Source organism: Molothrus ater, chromosome 15 (genome assembly GCF_012460135.2).
Source record: "Molothrus ater isolate BHLD 08-10-18 breed brown headed cowbird chromosome 15, BPBGC_Mater_1.1, whole genome shotgun sequence".
NCBI classification, from domain to species: Eukaryota; Metazoa; Chordata; class Aves; order Passeriformes; family Icteridae; genus Molothrus; species Molothrus ater.
The window spans coordinates 11441315-11461723 of record NC_050492.2 but is presented as its reverse complement, the minus strand read 5'-3'; the positions used below and the strand labels follow the sequence as shown (position 1 = coordinate 11461723).

Sequence of the window (20409 nt, the reverse complement as noted above, 5' to 3'; positions counted from 1 at the left end):
TCCAGAGCCGAGTTGAGAATAAATGGGCGGAGCTTCCTGGGTGGGGGGTACGTCACGGCGCGCGGCGCGTCACGAGCCGTGACCGACGCCCCTCCCAGCCAATAGGAGGGCGCGGAGGCGCGAATTAAGCAGCGGAGGCGAGCTGGGGGCGGTGCTCGGCGCCGTTTAAAGGAACAGGTAGCGAGGGGCGGAGAGGAGGCGGCCCAGCCAATCAGGAGGCGGAAGGCGGGGCCTCCGGTGATTGACAGGGAGGGGCGGGCAGGAGCCCGGGCGCTGGAGCGGAGCCCAGCCCGGGCCGGCCCCGTGTCCCGGGCACCGCTGCAGACCCCGCTCGGCCCCGCAGTGACAAAAAAGCGCGAGGGACACGGGTCACCGCACCCTCACCCTGCTGAGGGCTGAGCCAGCTTTGCTAATTAGACAAAGAAAGCCAACCAGATTTAAGTTTCTTTATTGATTAGTTTTTACATTTTGTTTTCAAGTTGCTTCTACAAGTACCTGTTTGAAATGGACATGAAATCACAGTAGTTGTATCCAGCAACACTAAAAAAAAAAAAGAAACCAAAACAAAAACCCAATCAACCAAAAACCCCTTTCACAAACCATGAGGCAAGAGGGGTATTAACCATCAGTTTGGGTTGAGCAGAGCAGCCACAAGCCCCACATCTGTACCCTCCTCAGTGGAGGAGCTGAGTTTGTGAGGGAGGAGTAAGGAACGGGTAAGAAAAAACCATGGACATGTACAAGTCGTCATTACTTGCAAGAAACCCTCCTCAGGCACAGGAGTCAATCTCAGAAGCAGACATTGATAGCACAGTAGAGAGGTCACAGCCTCAAGCTGTGACAATTGAGTACTGAGCAGAGCCAGCGAGGGGAGATCACACCCAGGGACGCTGCTGGAAGGGGTTAGTGGGTTAGATGCACCCTGCCCTATCACTGCCCCTACCAACCACTGGCTCCACGAGAAAAGCTGCTATCGGCACTTCTGCCTTGTGTGTCAGAGCCCACGGGTTTTGTTTTGATTCACCATTTCAGCCCAACACTCCCCCCTTGTCAGATACAGCACCTCAAGCTCAGCATCATCCTTGTCAAGAGCTGCCACCCTTGGCTGCACAGGCACAAAAGGCCCAAATACACGTTCCAGGATCTGTAACAGTTCCAAACACAGTTCACAGGTTACAGCCAGGTGGAGTTTCACTAATCTAAAAAACACAGCTATGCTTTATGCACTGAGGATAAGCAGGTAGCTGTATTTTTCCTTCATGATTTTAAAAACAAGAGCAATTCTAAGGTCAAACTCAGGCACCCAAGTCAGAAAGCAGGATAAAAAGTAACTTGTCTATCCATTTTGGAAAGTCTTCATTTATTGTAGTGATTATTTAAAGCATACACTATGGTATCAAAAAAAGCCATAACATGCAGACAGGACTTTTTCAGGAGAATTAGCAGAAGCAAATGTAGATTTACAATTAGCTTTAATATAATGCTATTTAAAAGCTGATAGCAGATCTCAAGTTCACTTTTGATGCTTTGAAAGAACATGTATGCACAGGGATTGTTTGGGAGTTTAAGGCAATTTGCATATTAAGATAAAAAACCATTAGATTAATTAGATTTTTATGTTGTGCTCAAAACATTAGCTGAATTGAAACCATTTACATATACTTCATCTCAAAGGACTGAGAGTCATAAATAGCAGCTGCTCCTTGATAAAAATACAGTCCTGAGAACAAGCTAGTAGCAATGCTTAAGCTATGACATCTTCCATGTCAGAGTATAAGCTATTTTTGCAATAAGGAGCAGTATTGACCAGGTGTTCAACAGGCAAAGGCATTCTAAACATGCAATAGCTCCCAACAGAAGTCTGAAATTACTTCCAGTATCTTGCTTACAATAGTTTATTTGTACACTGCAGAGAGATCCAGAAATCCTGCTATGCATTTGTGATCACTAATATTTCAAACACAACAACCAAGGGATACAACATAAGGACAGGCAGCAAAAGGTGTTTTACAAAAAAAAAAAAAAAACCAACAAAAACCCAAAACAAGAGTCTTTTAGTAATTGGTTAGATTGTTTGCAAGGTAATTGGAACACTCTTTCCCCCACAACCCCTGGGAACTATTCCACACACTATACCTATCATATGACCAAACAACACTGGAGTGTTTAAGTTCAGTGCAAGAAGAATAATTTCATGACATTTAATTTCATTCTAAACAAAGGCAAAAGTTTATCTACATAGACATCCAAATGGAAACATATTTGGTACAGTGTAATGAATTACATCCATCTCACCCTCAGAGGTAATGCTCTTGTAGTGCTCACCTGCATTCCACAAAAAAAAAAGGTGTTTGAAACAGTGTAGTATGGTAGACTCAACACTTTAAAAAAATTTATTCACCTGGAATTGGAATTTCCTAACATTCACAATATAATTTAGAATGCACTTGTTACATGAAGAGCAGATAAAAGGACTTAAAACAGTTTCACATACCAGTTAAGAGATTCCACATGCTCCTTCCCCACCTACAATACTGACATCTTGGTTGTGGTTTTTTTCCTTTACAAATACTCAGTTCAACTTGTCTACCTGCCTACCTCCCCCATTTCTACAGCAGACATACAGTGACAACAGCGAGAGGATATGGGACACTGTCTTATTCAGTGTTTGGACCCTGGAAAGGAGCAGGCCTAGCTATGAAATCGAGTTTGACAATGAGCTGAACATGAAGTGCTTCAGCAGCTGAGGCAAAGCTGCTCTCAGGAAGAGCTGTATCGTCTCAGAGAGGAAAACACCGGTGGCTGAACAGAGGGCAAAGGGGGAAGTAGCCTAACCACACCTCCCCAGCAACCCTCAGCTCTACAAAAAGAGTTCAAGAACAAATAATCTTGGTTGTCTGCAAGCTCTGCAGGATTAAATGCCACATTAAGATGACCCACTCCAAATCCTAGATCGTTTGTCAACATTTAACAGGGCTTTAGCCATGCACAGTATGCATATATTTTATAGACTGCCTAACCCCTTCCTTCCACCCCTTCTTCCTCTTTCCCCTCCCCCCAAAAGAATGAAGTTGATTGATTAGAGAGTTTCACTACTGGTTTCCCCATACATCTCCCCCCAGCTGTCTTTTCTTTTGAGGGCAGGGGTGTTGTCAAATGCACTGACAACTTTTCTTCAAACAATTACCAAATTTTCGGGGTATAAAGACATTGGTGCATTTAGGAATTTACATATTGTAAAAAAAACTAGTTATAAAACTGCATTTTTATCACCTAGCACTTTCAAGATTCATTGTTATATTTCACTAATTAATATATTAAATTAAGCCAAGGTTTGAGACTGGAAAAATTCTACCAATCTACTTAAGAACAGAAAAGAATATTTAAAACCAAAAATGAAAAGGTTAGTTATGTTACATTCCAAAATCCACAGCCCATTATATTAAATGCTTTCTTTCTACAGGAATGATGCTCTTTAAAACAGATGATTGCAAATATTTTACTGCTAGACACTCCATTACATTGGATCGTGTGACTGGAACCTGTGGATGGTGAAATCTTGAGGTTTGTCCAAGTTTCAATGTAAGGTGTCCAAGGTCCTCTCCCAGAACCATGTTTGAAAACAACAACAAAAAAAAAGAAACCACAGATCAAGTTCTTATGACTTTTTTCAATCTTTCCTTGGCTTTCTGTTTCTGGGTGATCTATTCACAGTTTCCTCCTCCTGCAAGAAAGTAATTTGTGTAAATATGAATAAAATAAAACCTAAATATACCCTTCATAACCAATCAGAGAAAATCTATGGAAAATAATCCACTTTAACATCTACATTAGAATTCACTTTTTGAAAGGACCTACTGCTGAAAGTACTTTGTGGCAAACAGGCAAATTCTTTGTTTTCACAGTGGATGTACACCATTTGTTGAGAGTGCTCAACAGCTTCTGCTGCTGGGAGAATCCTTTAACTTCAAGCAACACTCCACCCATTTTTGAGTCATTGTGTCAGTGTAGAGCCCTTAAGGTCACATCCTGACTGCACTTGAAGCTGAGTAAGCCTTTTGCCTCAAGAAGCTGCCTTCCAACAGTCCCACTCCCCTCTCAAGGCAGGGTCTACAGGAGTGCCTTTAGCAGGGTGCCCAAGCCTGCTCAAGTCAGCCACAGCAATTCCTATTCTTCAGGGAGATTAAGTTTTCTAAAGTTCTGAACTGGGAGGGAGGGTCACATGAGCCAGGTTAACTTTTAACACCGCAGTAAGGCCTGTTCTACATAACCTAGGAAAGAAAATGCACTTCCTTCAAAGGTTAGGCACTCTTACCTCTGATGCAGGTTTCCTGTCTTCCTCCTCCTCCTCTTCTTCCTCTTGACTAGCACTTCCTAGATCAGCATCACTTTTCTGCTTCTCTTCAAGGGAAAATGGGAAAAAAAAATTAAAATTACAAAAAAAAAACCCCCAAAACATTCTCCTTCCTGACTTATCTTCAGTTCACCATTGGCTTTTTTTCTTATCTGCCCATCCTGTTGGTTTATTCTATCAGGAGAACATCATTCAAGATTACCTACCAAGCTTTTCCTCATTTGCGTCCTCCTCTTCCTCCTCCTCTTCTTTTTCCCCTTTATCTTTTTCTTCTTCTTTCTCATCATCCACCACATCAGGCTGAGGAGCATCAGTCTTCTTGTATTCTGCAGCACTTGGCTGTTTCTGAAAGGCAATGACAAACCCAGGCAATTATTTGTGACATTCAGGCACATTTTACTGAACATCCTTTTAAACATGAGGCTAATTATCACAGGAAATGCATTTACCTTTCCAGAACAGCAGAAAAGGACAACAAGGAACACTGGCAAAGCCACAGTGAGGATGTAGACTACCCAAAGCCAGGGACGCTCTTCAGCAGCTGCCATCATCTGGCCCACAACACCAGGCTGTAAGACCACAAGAACTGTCAAATTCCACCTCATACAGCAAGCTAGCAGCTAAGTTTAAGCTACAACATTTTCAAATAGGCTTTTTGCAACTTTAAACATTGTATTTCAGACCTAAAAAAAAAAAAAAAAAATCAAGCTAACCTGCACAAGTACTCTTCCCATAGCTTACAAATGAAGAATTAGGCTAAACAGTCCAAATATCAGAGCAAAATCTCAGAAGAGAGCAGTGAGTGCTCTTAGTTACTTATAGCAACCATTAACATACTGTAATTATGAATTGAGGCTCCCACCTGGTTTAGCAAAACCCTCAGCCTTAGCACATACAGGTATATATTGACAAAGGCTGAGAGAGAGAACAGCAGGTGCTTCTACTGTTCCACTCCACAGCACACAATTAAACCTTCCTCTCTCACCTCTGCAGCACCATCAGCTGCTTTTTTCAGTCCCCATCCATCACTGGCCCAATCATCAGCCACAGCTCTATCAGTACAGATAATAAAGTTGTCAAAAAAGATGTCAGATGTCATGGACCATAACTCAAGTCCCACAGCACTGACAGGAGTCATCTTGAAAGGCTCCAAGTCTTCAAAAAAGTCTGGGTTTGGGATCTTTCTAGGTTTCCATATACCCTAGAAAAGACAAAAGACATTCAGCCTCACCTACTAGAAGACAAATTTCAGTTTTCAGCCCATTATGAATGGAGAGATGTAACAATCCATTGCACTTAATTACAACATCTACAGGTGGAACTCATCAGTCTTTGGGAATCAATACAATGAAGTGATGCCTGATAAGAAAGCAGTTTGAATCTGTCCACTCGAAACACAGCACAATAATGACTGCACTTGAATTTCTAATTACATCTGCTGAATCTAAATCATTCTGCTTTTTGTGAGAGAGATGCTTTACTGGCCACCAGCTTGAGCTGGTGAAAACACAAACCTGATAGTTCACGTTATCAATCATAGGAGGCTTCCATTTGCCTTTGTAGTTTGGATTGTCAATCATTGGGCGCTGCCAGGTACCACAGCCAGGAGCTGTCTCACATTTAGGATTTGCAATCTGAGGTGCCTCCCATTCACCATCCATATCTTCATCCCTGAAAAGGCAAACTCAGTTTAGAAGTCCACCCCTTGCCTTCATACAGAATATGGCTCAGACAATGTCCGATTTCTGGGAAAATCTAAATCCCTACCACTAAAAGAAGACACTGAAACTTTGTATAGCATAAGTCTGTAGATAAATATACTGCAGAAGGAACAAGGATTTCAAAGACTAACTGTGAAGCACAGAAGATCAACAAAAGCCAGTCTCTGAGCACAGCCCCCCCCACTCTCCCTTCCAAGTAGGTTCTACTTCAAGGTAAACATCCCTGCCCTGTTCTGCTTACAGTCACAGAAGAATTGAAAAACGTGGAGGTGAATGCATGCTGAACATGAGTTCTCAGACCACTGCCTTCTACTTTTGGAGAAAAACGGCCTGAACAGCAACTTTGTCAGCAAGCAACAATGAACTGCAAACATCAGTACCAAAGTCATGAGATAATTGCTGCCATTTGCAAGAGGTAGTAAACTTACCAATCTTCAGGTTTCTCAGCATCAGGGTCTGCTACATATTCTGGCTCATCATCCAGCCAGCCCTCTGGTTTCACAGCGTTTTCATCCGCGATCTTTGCAGGAGCATCCTCATCCCTTGAGGGCAGAGCATTATGTGTTAACACAGACAACATGTAAGTTCTTAAGCCCAAGGCATGATCCTACAGACTCTGAACCAGCCCACTGCTCTAGACAGACAGCCACCTTCCCTTCTGTCAGGGTCACGCCATGATTTCAGAAAGGAATTGCCTTGCAATCCTAACACATGTCCCTCATGGCATATCAAGGTGCCAACTGCAAAGTATTACTACTACTTTTGATCAAGACAAATTTATGGGGCTAAGGATTCCCTCAATTCCACCCTTCCAACACCTTACCAGTCATCTGGTTTAACAGCATCTGGGTCTGGGATTTTTGGTCTCTCATCCCAGTCCTCAGGCTTCTGGTCATTTGGGTCCTCAATCTCTCGGGGTGGATTCACAGGAGGTGACATATCATTCAGCAAATTCCCACTGTTGACAACTGTTTGATCAACAAGTATCTCAAAACTATTGTCAGGATTCAAGACTGTAAGGAAAAAAAGTTGATGTAGTCATTGCATGTACTATACAAAGCATGAGTCATAAAGCATCACTCATCACCACTGTACAACCCAAGCTACCACCTACCCATCAACTGCTTTAAAGAACTGCTAAGAACCTTTCTCCTTATACCAAAGTGCAACTACTGATGATGCACCACATCTCACCCTGTGAGAAGGCAGACTCCTGGCAGAAGTCCTACGTGTGTTAAAAGCATGGAGGTTTGTAAAGTGATTTAGCAGTTACCACAACAAGTCGACTTTGGCACAGGAAGTATTGCTTTAGTAGTAAGAATGTATATACTCATATTCTACTCCAGACTAAGACTTCCTACTACTGACTTACAGGATTTTAATCTCACTTCTTTATCTACTGCTGTCTCTGTAGTAGGAAAAGAAACAGACACTCCTAAGTACTTCCTGAAAGATTTTCATCATAGCTAATATACTAGACACTATTTCAAGAACTCCTGAGTTTGTCTGGTACATGAGTGCAGAAAAAAATACAAACAAAACTAAAACAAACTATGACACCTCCACATCTAAAGCTCAGCTTACCCCATGTTACTCAGAGGCAGCATTCAGGCAGTGTATACACGCTGATAATTATTTCAAATATACTTAGTTCAAGTTACTTACAACTGCCCTGAAATTCAGTTTCTCCTTTAAGTATAAAGTTCAAGTTGCATGACCTTTCTTACATGAATCAAGACTTCCTGGAAGGATGAAATAAACCTTTGCACAGACAATCAGTTTTTGCATTTGAAGCTTTCAGGTAGCTTTTCGTTGTATGGTGCATTGGCACAAATATTCACCTGTTCATCTGGCTCACTTTGAGCTTCTGGTGACGAAGATGTAGTAATTATTAATGTGCATAGTTAGCAGTCACCATACCTAGGGTATAAAGATGAGTCTTCTTATCAGTAAAATAAGTCTTCAGATCTGCATCTGGGCGCTTTGCATGCTTTTCCTCGTATTTGCCGGTCTTTGGGTTTTTGTGCCGGAAGATGAAGTGCAATTTATAGTCCTCTCCACATTTGTCAGGGCCAAACATTATTGTATATGGAGTTTTGTCATGGAACTGATCCTATAAAACAACACAATAACTCACTCCATTATCTTGAAATACAACTTCAGTCATTGTCTGGCATAAGAATTCCCAATTCATTAAAAACTATTCTGCAACTTGAATATCAAACCCATGAAGTCTCCACACTAAAGCTTATGTTCCTCATATAAACCTCCAGAAAAACAATGTGCTAGAACTATCCCAGCTATTTAATTTTGCACCTTTGGGCTCTACTTTCCACATGGAAAACACCAGCTATTCAGGTGTTATCCAAAATATTAGTGTGACACCCACAATGTTTCAGTATATCTCTACAGTACAACAAAGTATTTTAAAAGTTATCAATTACAAGTATCAGCTACTGGCAGTAATGAAAGGCTAGCAAGGCCACGGAGTTCCTTTCACACAAAGTAATAAGCAGCACTAAAAGTGAAGCCAAGCTACATTTAGTCTACACTTATGAACTGAGGTATGCCTCAATCTATGATCTAACTGGATATAACCATCACTGAACTCTGCAAGTCTATTTGTTCTTGCTAATGTTATTTGAAAATTCAATGCACATATGAAACTGATTAGGCAGCCAAGTTGTGTTCTGAGTGTTTGTGGTTGTTTTGGAGTTTTAATAGTTTGGAAATTGTATTAATAATACAACTCCAATGAGACTGCAGAAAAAAAAGGATGGATAACAAGTCATAAAAGGTACATCTTATAAAGTCTAGAAAAATGGCTAAAGAAAACCCATAGGCTACAAGAGCCCATGCAAGGTTACCCAGCAGTTCAGCCTCATCTGAACAGGCTAAACCACTTCAGTGAGAGGACAAAATGCAGTCCTTAGGCCTTAGGAGCTGGCCACTCTCCTAAGCACCTCCTTTTTCGTTCTAGAACCCAGGAAAATCTCAAGTACTGCAGAGTTTGGCAAAGGTCTACAACTGCTCAGCTATTAGGGAACTCCAGTTTCCACTCAAGAGGCCGTCACATTTCAGTACTTATCCTCTCCAACTGAAAGCACTGGGAAAATGCTGAGTGCAAAGTACTTGGGCAATCAGGCCCCACTGCCTTCACTAAAAAGGTTTCTTCAAAAAGAAGCAAAGTGAAAAAACTTCAAGTTCTTTCCCAGCTAATACCCAAAAGTAGGAGCATTACTCACCAGGTTCAGCTCAGGGGTTTTTGAAAGCAATTTCACATAGGCCCCACCACACTCTATTCCATTTTGGAAGTTTACTTCATACCTAATTTTAGTTTTGGATAGAAGAGGGGAGAGCACATGTTATACATGAGGAAAAATTATTTTTGCAATACACAATTACAATTTTGTCAGCACAAATTAACAGTAACACTGTTTTGTTGTTGTTTGCTTTAAATCATTTATCCAGTGAATATTAAAAAGACACCATCATATAGATACATATATAAAAAAGGACTAAGAAAATAGTCACAAGAGCCTGAGAAACAGTTTAAAAATTGAAGATTTATAAGAATTAGCCTGATAGAAGAGATTAAAGAAATTGAGTGCTGGCCTAAACAATAATGACCTAGAAGTAGAGAGGAAGAAGAAAAAGCTTTCCAGTATATGACACTTCAACAGGGATTGAGGCAAACCAATTATTTTCCCCACAACTACAACAGTAGACAGACAACTCAGTTTGCAGGACTACAAAGCAAAAACAATTGGATTTTAGGAGAAGCCCCTTTAGGGTTCTAAGCATACAACAGTATTTAAGGATGCCAAGGAGCCTGAAAAAGGCAAAACATCTCTGTCAGGAATAAGCTAAGTATGCTTGATCCTCTCACAATGCCAGCAGCTGGAGTGGGTGACCACTGGACTTTATTTTTAGCCTAGTATTCTGAGCCAAAACTAAACAGTGCAAAGCAAAGTGACCAATTCATTATCTTGTGCAAATACAAATTAATTTACACTTTGTTTAAAATTGATAACATCACTAATAGTGCACAACTCAACTGTCCTCACTGAATTATGTTTTTCCCCTGACTTGTTAGTCTAACATACATGCAAGTAGATTCTTTTACAACAGTTGTGACCTATGTAAGGTGTCCATCTTCCATGGCAAATGAACTAAGACACAGGAAGGAGGAAACAAATGCATCTTTACCCCTCTGTCCACTTCTCCTCAGAAACAGGGAGCAGTTTACTGTATAAGAAAGTGCCCTGACCTACTTACAGGCCAGCATTCTTTCAAAAGGACAAGGACTTCCACAATTAGCAGTACAAAAGTCAGTTGCCTGACCTTGTTACCACAATTAAATCGAGTGAACTGAAGCCACAAGACCGGTTACCAGGACTAGTTTGCAGAGACTTCTTCCTTTTCCAGCCTTCAGAAGGACCCATGCTGTTACTAACTCCCCACTTTGGGAAGCTGGGTTACTATTTTACTCTTACTCAAAACAGTGTAATAATATGTTACATCACCTGGTGTCATCTAGACCCCCAGTAAACAAAAGCTCAGTTATGGAATTAACCTCAGCTTGCTATCCTGTCACCCTGAATCAACGGAACATCAAATTATTCTTTACTTACTGTATAATAAGGGGTTTGGTATCAAACACAAATGGCTTGGAAAGTTTGGAGGAAATTGCATGATGCTTGGCTCGGGTCACCATTACAAGCCCTTTGTCTCCTGGAAGCTTCGTTTCCTTCATGTCTTGGACTTCCCACTTACCTGGGGAGGAAAATGACCAAACACTCATTTAGCTTAAAATCTCTGAGTGGATATTTTGTTTAAATTAGAACTACATTTTATTATTAGCCAGGTATATAAGCATCCCTCTCATTTTCTTCACTGAAAATAATTTTAGCTGAGAAACAGACAAGAAAGACTTGCACCTCTTTTTCATACATGACAAACAGCATCAGAAACATTTATCATCCAAAACCTGGGTTGGACTCACCATCATATTTGGCAATCTCATCATCTGTATCATCTTTCTTGGCTCTGGAAAGGACCCATCTAGAAGACAGACACCCAATGGTTTGAAAAATGTACTTCCCACCACCACACACACACTAAAAATCCTGCCCTTAAGATAAGGTAGCCCTTGCTGTCCCATGACTACATTCCAGAATCTTGATCCCCTAAGGAGTTCTGTTTCCAAGCCCACAAACTTTTCTATGTTTGCTACTTCCCACCCCAAGGTAGGACCACGGCCTCGTGAGCAAGTACCTCACTCCTGCAAAAAAAACCCCAAAAAACAAAACCAGAAGTAGCACCTTACCATCCTCACATCACCTAAGGAAGTCAAAAAGCCACATGTAATGGCCTCACCTCCCCTTTATGACTAGAACTTAAGGAAATACTGCTTTAACTCAGCATCTGAACACCTAGCCTCAAAAAGTCATTACTGTAATCCCAACTGAACAGGGGCCCTTTGACTCAGTTTTGAATAATACAAGTTCTGCAGGGAGGGTTTCATTGCCTTTCATCAAGATTTTACATTATTTGCTGTAGAAAATCATCCTTCAGATTATACTCACCCATCCAGAGTTCCTTTATCAAAAGATTCCACAAAATACACTTCACCAGTTGGGACAGGGGGCCTGTAAGTAACCTATTGGAAAAAGGGAGGCATTTATGCACCTTTCAAGACACATTCTTTATTCTACAGAAATACAGGCATGTAAAGCTCACACTCCCTCCTGCATTCAAGTACAGCTCACCTGGACATTCTTGAAGCATAAACACAGAAATTACACAAATATTGCTGCTTGTGCCAAGTTGTTGTGCTCTTGTCTGCAAGGAAAATTCAAGTATATACCTAACTGGAAATTTTAACTTTAACTCCTGATACTCACATCACAGATTTCAAGGATAGCTCTAAGTCTTCTGGAAGAACATGGGGGACATGAAAACAGGAACAAAGCAGCCAACCTCAATTCCAAGCCCTACTCCTAGATAGCACCTTTTATAACATTACAACAGGCCAAGAAAATAAAGACAACTCTGATCAAACTCCCATTAACCAAAACACAAGCAGTAATTCTATTGTTAAAAGAAACTCCACGTCAAACCTTTGGAGCCGGAGGAGCACTGCTTGTTTCAGACTTTGACTCTTCTACATCCTCGATACCATCATCCAAGTCATCCTCAATATCAACTACATCATCAGCATCATTGTCTTCATCCGTATCATGTGCCTGGAGAGCAAGGATCCCGAGGGCTAGCAGGGTCACACACAGCAGCCATTTCAGCTCCATGTTCTGAATAAACAGGACAAGGCAAAGTGGTCAAGCCAGCACTGCACACAGAGCCACACGATGCTTCTCGGTACAAATCAGAGCATCCAAGGCAACAGGTGAAGTGCAAACTTATCTCTCCAGCTCTGTTATTTACAGCATCTGCCTGAGACAGCTCTAAAAGCTGGGAAGGAACACAACATAAAGGTGAGTATTTAATATCAAACAGGTATTAACTCAGTGGAGAACCACGTGTACACATTCTGCAGATCATGCAGAAGTGTCAGAATTTTGCACTGTCACAGCCCACAAGCAGGACAGCAGAAACATACATGACACCACAACATATGTGGCTGTAAAAGCCTAAAAAGAAAACCTATTTCAGGCTTATGAAGGACTTTAAATACATCATGCAGGAATTCAAGCTTCCATTCAACCCAGAAATTGGAATAAAATTTTCTATTTTATTAAAAACCAGTAATTTTGCAGAGTACTCAATCCTCATCTCCTGTTCAACACACTTTTTGTCCTTTTAAATGCAGAGCTCTGGTATTTTCAATAATCAAACCCCTTCCTCAGGTTTTATTGTAGAATTACTGCCAACAGTCATTGCTACTACTGGCAGATGCCTATAAGTAGTTGAAGCTCCTGGAAACTGCCACTTGATTCAATTCCCTTCTTTCAGTCTCTAATTTAACAAGATGACCAAGGAAAGAGTAGCTGTTAACTGGAGCCTTACAGAATTAAAATTTCACACCTAAACTAATTCATAAGGTGCTCAGCACATTGTCACACCTGAAACACGATGGATATTTGCAAGCTGTAGCTTAAAATACCTTGTAAGTAAAATGGGTTTCAATTTGACTTTCCTCCTAGAAAAGCGACAAGATGACTGTATCTTTCGGTTGAGACAGAGGGCAACATTCCCAGAACCCTGCTCAGTTTTATCTGCCCAAAACCCTCACAACAACAACCTGTGCCTTGCTCATCTTTTCTCCTTTGAATCCCACTCCAAATTTTCCTCCCAAAACCAGAGGTATAATTGAAACTGAACTTTTTTTGAAAACAAGTATAAAACCAAACATCCCCTCCCTCCTTCCCTTACATTCCTACCTCACACTGCAGCCCTGCAGACTTTCAAACACAACTCAAGCAGAGTTAACAGTGCCTGTAGGGGTTTAAGATCATGCTAGGAAACAAACTTTCAACTTTCCAATGCACGTTTAGGCAACTAAAAGAGTTTACACTCTCAAAAGCTTATCAGCATTATCCAATTTTCCAAGACTACGCTGCATACTAGACCTACCATTCCTAGATTATTCTTTAACTTACTTCTAATGACAGGATTTAAAAACTTTATAACTGTAGTTTTATAACTACAACAAAATTGTATTTTAAAGACTTGAGCTGAGGTCATGTCCAGTTTGTCACTAGAGGAACATGGAATTGCAGCCACTTTTCCAACAATAGTGATGGCCTTGAGGATTATAGTCCAAATGCATGTGCAGAGACCTCCCCCAGTCAGTTCAGGTAACTGCACCCAAACACCCCTGAGCCAAAAGGACAATCATTCCAGAAGGAATAGCTGACAAAAACTTCCAAGGGCTGTTATATATGAGCAAAGCTTGTTTGCTTAATGCACAGTGTACAGCCAAAACTGAAAATGGTTTCAGACCTCAAAACAGCTCTTATTAGTGTGAGAGCCACAACACAAAACCAAGGACTGAAAAGGGTCAAGCAGACATCAGTACCCTTGGAGCTGCAAATTCTTCCTGCACAGATAATGTGTTCTTTGAATAAACTCATACCCAGCAGCATAAAAGCAATACAGAAATAAAAGCCTGAAACTTCATCTGAAAAAGTGATCTTTAAAACTCTGGATGTGCCCTGTGTGACTGAAGGAACCACAGATGAAACTGCACAAAAACACCTTCCATGGAAAGGGTTTTGTCTTACCTTACCAATAGGGCTTCACTAAAAAATTTTTAAATAGAGCTAAATTCAGGAAGATAATTCAGTTTTATAACTGCTTTCAAATTATACTATGCAGATAGAATGAGCATGTCATGATTCAGAAAGTGATATGACAAAGTTAATCTTAAAAATATACCAAAGTTAAAAATGAGCCAATTCTCTCCTTTCCCAAAAGGAAGGAGTTTCTGCACCCCTCCTCCTCCCTACCTTGTGCAAAGGGTATTAATGGTTTAGCATGCAAGTAATCCTTTAAGTAATCTCACCAGTAGCCAACCAGCACGAAAGTTTTGATGAAAGAATTAAATCATCCCCCACAACTTTCCTGCCAGTACCGACTCCATAAGTAATAATTACCTACTTCACAATCCCACCTCAACTACAACCCTTTGAAAATATTTGTCAGCAGCAAATGGACTTTGGTAAATGCTCACACCCAAGTGGCACAGGCACGTGGCCTCAGAAATTCTTCTGTCAAAGCATCTTAGTGAAACCAGACAATTCTGCCAGGGACCACACAGCAGGGGCAGAAGTTTGCTGCTGCATGTCCGTGCTCCTGACACAGCCACCCACAGGTACCTACCCTGCTACACTTATCTTTTAATGCTCTGGCTGAATTTGAGGCCTTGCTCAATCTCATTTCAAGGAAGAAGTATTTCATGGTCAAGTTACCAAGCAAGCTTCATCACCCCCCCACAAAAAAGTCTGAAGAGAAGCTAATCCAGTTTCAGGTCCTTACCTCTTTAGAGTCATTGGCAGCAGTTGTCACAAGTTTATATCCCTGCAGAAAGCTGCTTAGGACATTTCCTACATATTAAATCAGTCCCAAATTCAACATAAGCTACCATTCATATAGCTTGAGTACAGGCTGGTAGCTTCTTCTGCAACCTGCCAGTTATCATGACAAATTCCTTATTCTGTTTAACCTTAATATAAAAAGCTGACTAAATTATAGAATAAAGGCACTATGTTCTCAGAAGAGCAATTTAAGTGAGGCACACATTTTCGATATCTGAAAAGCTATTTTCTATCCATAATGGATGCACTGCTACAGGAAAAAAATTCAAATTCACTTTACACAATCCTTAGGGACACAACATAAACACAATTATGCCCTAGTAAATTAGGTTATTCCTAAATAGAAGAGGAAGAGAGGGGGAAGAGAGATACAACTCAGGTTTTATACAAAACAGGCATAAATCAATTTTTCAGTAGAATTTTAAGTTGCTGGCAACTACAGGTGTTCAGTTAGCCACCTCAAACATAGTCTAACATTCAGACACTCTCACCTCCTCTATTATGATCTGACTTCTTCCTTAAAGTGTCCAATTTCCAAGCAATTACCATCCTTGGCCATTTTTTAGTCTGCCTGCACCTCCCTTCTTCAGGTTAAACTGTGCAGTATTTCTGCAGGTTGGTGTATTTCTGATCATGCACTTGCCAAAAGACATTAACAAAGGAACACTTTCATAAGAGATGAGAGCTTCTGATGTCTCCATTCTACTTCAGTGTAACCATCACTTTCACCATAACAACGTTTCAAGTCAGAGATATCTCCATGTACTTTTTTTTTAAATAAAGTCTTCAGTCACAGACATTGGCACACCACTCAGATTGAAGGGAAAACTACTGCAATCCCAAAGTTTGAGACTGTCAGTGCTACAGATTACTTGTTCTCTCTGCACAGACCCATGGCCAGCTTCTACCCCAGAAAACGTCAGAGCTGACATTTGAGGACTGTGCACCTGATTGCCAAAAAGCTGAAACATTTCACCCCAGTACTTGTAAGATCTATAGCAGAGTGCTGGAAACAGTCTCCTGGAACATCTGCACTACAGACTTTACTTTTTCACCAAGTAAAATCAAAACCAAATTGGAGTGGGATTCAGAAACAGAATCAGGATCGTACCCCAAAAGCACAACTCTTACCACGTAGGACTAAGTGATTGCTACCTTTGGAGTTCAAGGCTTTCAAGAAAGTCATGCATCTTCAAAGATTCATTTTTATTTAGAATTCCCCTTTTTCTGGGCATAAAGGAGAAAGTTCTTTTTTTATTATTGGTACAACACTGGAAGCACTCATACAACAGACAGTTGTCACTACTCTCCCTAACATACAGGTCCCCTGGAAGAGAGTGAAATTGCCCATAGGAAGGATCTTCAAGCCCTCTGCTATCATTCTTCCAGAACATACTGTTTAGTAACTCCCCTGTCAGGTCAAACAGAGCCTGCAAAACCAGTTTAATCATCTCCTTGGTTACTAATCTATTTCAGTGGTTCATCAAGCCAGTTCTTAATACAGCATATTTCAGAATGTATAACTACATTTGAATGGCTACTGGCTATCTGGTTTACTACTTGCTCTTTTTAAAGAAATAATTAAAGAGTCAGACTAAATAGATCCTATGAAAATAAAACACTTACTACAAACAATACCTATGCAATTTAACTGGATGAGCATCAATGGTTTCTCTTTCAGCAGTACCTGAAGTCTCAGCTGAGTGACTTAAGCAAAGGAAGAACAAATCCAGCTAGCAAAGTCCTGTACTCCCAACACTGGGATCCAGTGTGGTACTCACAGCAGAAGCACACCAGTGAAAACAAGCACAATGCCTCATGCAAGGCAAGAATTAGGGAAGAAAAATTTAAAGTCAACATAAAGATGATTCATCACAACACAAAAATAATTGCAAGGAGACAAGAACAGAAAGGCTGAGACACAGATACATTTTCCCTCTCAAATGAGAGTTCTGTGGGTTTTGAGCAAAGGCTCAGTTACCCTACTTGGTAGTGCACTAATTTCCTAGAGTCAGAACTACTGAAGAGCAGAGGAAATCTCTTCTACATCTCACAATCCCTCTGCCTTCCACATCCTGCCTCCTCTGCGGTGCCAGGGTAACTGTTTACACAGGCTCATGATGAACCAGCCGATGGTTTAAGATGGCTCCAAGTCCTTCTGCCATGTTATTTTAACCCTGAATCAATACCCCAGGCCAACCCAGCAGCAAAAGCAAAAAGAGATGCAGCAGTACCAGTGAAAGTAAGCAGCCAAGGATAGAGGAAATAAAGCTGTTGGCAGCAGAGCCAGCCCAATACCACAGTTTCAAGTGCAGGTCTGTCACCTGCACCTGCCTGAGCTGTCTTTAGGCAGATTTGGGGGGTGGACACCACGGTGAAGCTGAAAACTGTGTGGCCAAATACTGTAATTTCAACAGCCAGTACAGTGCCTCAGCACCCCTTGAAAGGGGATATAATAAAATTATGTTCATGTATATACAACAACTCACATAATGCAGACAACACTTTTTCCTCTGAAATACTGTTTTTCAGCTGGACAGTTTCCAGTATTGTGAAGATTCTGCCTTTAACATCATAACTCAATGAATAGCAGACAAGGCTAAAGAAAACCACCTTACTAACAAGAGAAGAGAGGCAAGAACTCTCCATGGTGGTGGTTTACCCTCCTACACCTCCTTTCCCCCCCCCCCCCCCCTTCAGTAAGGAGTGGCTGGGATATACGTCTACATGAGGAAGAAGTCTCCTGGAAAGGATTAGCCAAACCTCTCTTGGGGATCCCCACAAAAAAAGCTGCCTCCTGTTTGGGTTGTAGAGAGCACAAACCAGGCAAGGGATTAGGTGTGAAAAGGGACAGTAACAAAGCTTGCTTTTAATAGGCATTTCAAATATGCCAGTTTCTAAAAATAATGTACAACAGAGCAGATACAGTACAGAAGCAAAAAGCAGATACTGTTTGTCAGCACAGATATCCTTCCTGCAGAACTGGAAGTCCTTGGAGGGTAAGACAGAACCATGAGGCTTTTTGACCTCATAAAACAGATGGGCTGCTAGGAAAATTATATTAGTGGGGGCAGATCTGGAGGGACCCCAAGATCTTTGAGACCATCACACCTAGAAATCAATTCAAGTTTGCCCTGCTACAGAACTGATTCCAGCAAGAACAGGCTGCCACCATGATTACTACCAGAAGCAGAAAATCAAAGGTCAGAAAAAAGAAGTAAAAGATGGAGCTAAGGACAAGTCTCAGTGCATTCTCTGTAAAGAATTTATTCATTTTCTCAGGGGGAAGGGCTAAAGCACACAAAATGAGAGTGTAAACTGATGGAATTTCAAAACGTATTTTACACTAGATTCCCTTCCTAGGAGGGCAGTTGATCCCAAAAAGCAGTTTACATATCATACACAGCTTGTGATGCTGCCTGTAAATTGTACAAGCATCTTCTTCATAATGTTTTTTTAAACTAGAAATACTAGAAGTTAACACAAACACAAAGTTTTACTCGGACCTTTTCCCAGTATAATTAAGTGTTTTGCATAAGTCCATCAAATACAGCCAAATTAAGAATAAAGTGGTCTTTGAAGTCAGGTACCTCAGTGTGAACGTAGAGTAATATATATATACCAACCTATATTTAACCATTTTATCTGCATTAGCTCATACATTATTATAGTTCTGCTATCTCTTTGCAGTACTTTAGCAACAACCAAAATCACAACGTGCAAGACTGTCCCATAAAACCCATGTGATAACCATGCTTACTTGACAACGTGAAGTCAACACACTACATTTAGAAATACATTACATGCCTAGAGACCAGTTTTCAGACATCTAACATACTCTAAATAAGTTCCAGAAAGAGTTTTCCACGATGATCTGCAGAAGCTCTGCAGCATTAATTATGTTAACATTGATCATCTTGAGGTCTCGACCTTTACCATTACTACTGCCATTAATACAAGTCCATTTCCCTTCACAACCAAATCACCTGCAGGATTTCTCTTTCTGTAGCCTAGAAAGTTCTGAACCAGAAACCTGCATGTGAAAGTTCACACTTTAGAATCAGTACAGATTAGAAAGCAGTGTGCTGTACATGCTTAAATTCAAAGGTGTGGGATTTTTTTTTTCTTTTAAAAGCACACAATACAATCCTCAGCCAGAAATGAGAAATGAGATGTCATTTATACACTATTTTAAAGACACCCAATGCGAACGATATTTGGGGGACAAAAATCAAAGCAGGCATTTCAATTCCTTTAAATTCTCAGATCTTCCTGCTGCAGATTCCTCGCCTGCACTTCACCTGTTGGGACTCCAGCTCCGCGCCATGAGCTCCCCCCTTCCAGAGGCTTCTCCTTCCCCTCGCACAGCCCCAGCCAGGCCCACGCCATGCTCTGCAACCACCCCCTGATTGCCCTTTGCGGGGCTTCACGGAGAGCACGTTCAAGATTATTTCCAACATGGAGCACGTAGCCAGATAAAACCCAAACCACTCGCTGCCCACATCTACGTGCGACCCTCGCCTCCCTCCCGCTTCCACCACGCGGCCCTAGCGCCGGCCGCTGCCCGGAGCGGCGCTCCCAGAACTTACCAGAAGAGCCGCCGCTCCCCCAGGCCGCTCCGAGCCCTGCGGGTGCCGGGCGGGACCCGGCGCCGCCGCCGCAGCCCCGCGCCCGCCCCCGGCCTCAGGGGCCTCCCCGAGCCGTCCCTCTCGCCCTCACTCCGGGGGGGTCCCCGCCTCCTCCCACCTCCGGCATGGGGCCGGGACCACGCACGGGCCGCCCACCCCCCAGGGCCCAGCAGCGCCCCGCCGCACGCCCCACGACAGGCCGGGCTCCCCCACCGCCTCACGCCGCGGGCGAGTCCGTTCCCTGCTCCCCCGCCCCGACGTTCCGGAGCCGCAGCGGCTGTGGAATGAGGGCACGGACGGACACACACACTCACCCTCCGCCGCCCCGGCCACCGCCGCCGGGCTCCCCTCACCTCCGTCACGTGCCCGCGCGCCCGCCGCCGCCCGCCTATCTGCCGCGCGCCGGCCCCACCCCCGCCTCACGGCGCTCAGCCTCTCCCATTGGCGCACAGCGCGCCCCTCCGCCCGCCCAGCCATCGGTTTTGGACTCTGATTGGCTGATATCACCGCCGATCAACAGCCGGACCGCCTCTAAACACGCCCCCAACGGCGCTGCCCTTCGTGGAGCGCTGTCATTGGTCAGCGGCCTTGCAGGAAGTGCCGGCTGATTGGGTGGTTGCGGGCAGGCCGTTGGGAGGTGGGCGGGGTCC

At 42.4% G+C, this 20409-nt stretch overlaps 1 protein-coding gene across 1 annotated transcript; it reads right to left on the bottom strand.

The window, feature by feature from the left end:
* Window positions 1-432: 432 nt before the first annotated feature.
* Window positions 433-20133, bottom strand: CANX (calnexin). The gene is made up of 15 exons (XM_036391464.2): window positions 20074-20133; window positions 12198-12386; window positions 11664-11737; window positions 11081-11139; window positions 10710-10851; window positions 9321-9402; window positions 7996-8188; window positions 6899-7088; window positions 6504-6617; window positions 5869-6025; window positions 5340-5555; window positions 4804-4923; window positions 4561-4699; window positions 4316-4401; window positions 433-3724 (listed from the first exon to the last, which is right to left on the bottom strand). The coding sequence occupies exons 2-15, from the start codon at window positions 12381-12383 to the stop codon at window positions 3671-3673; spliced, it is 1812 nt and encodes a 603-aa protein (XP_036247357.1). The 5' UTR covers window positions 12384-12386; window positions 20074-20133; the 3' UTR covers window positions 433-3670.
* Window positions 20134-20409: the final 276 nt, after the last annotated feature.

What these genes read in the sequence shown, in the direction of transcription:
- CANX (XM_036391464.2), bottom strand. Translation starts at nt 12,383, where the DNA reads ATGGAGCTGAAATGGCTGCTGTGTGTGACCCTGCTAGCCCTCGGGATC. An exon ending in GTGCTCCTCCGGCTCCAAAG is followed by an intron (nt 11,738 to 12,197) that starts GTTTGACGTGGA and finishes TTTTTCCAATAG; the next exon opens with GTTACTTACAGGCCCCCTGT. An exon ending in TTTTCTGCTGTTCTGGAAAG is followed by an intron (nt 4,700 to 4,803) that starts GTAAATGCATTT and finishes ATTGCCTTTCAG; the next exon opens with AAACAGCCAAGTGCTGCAGA.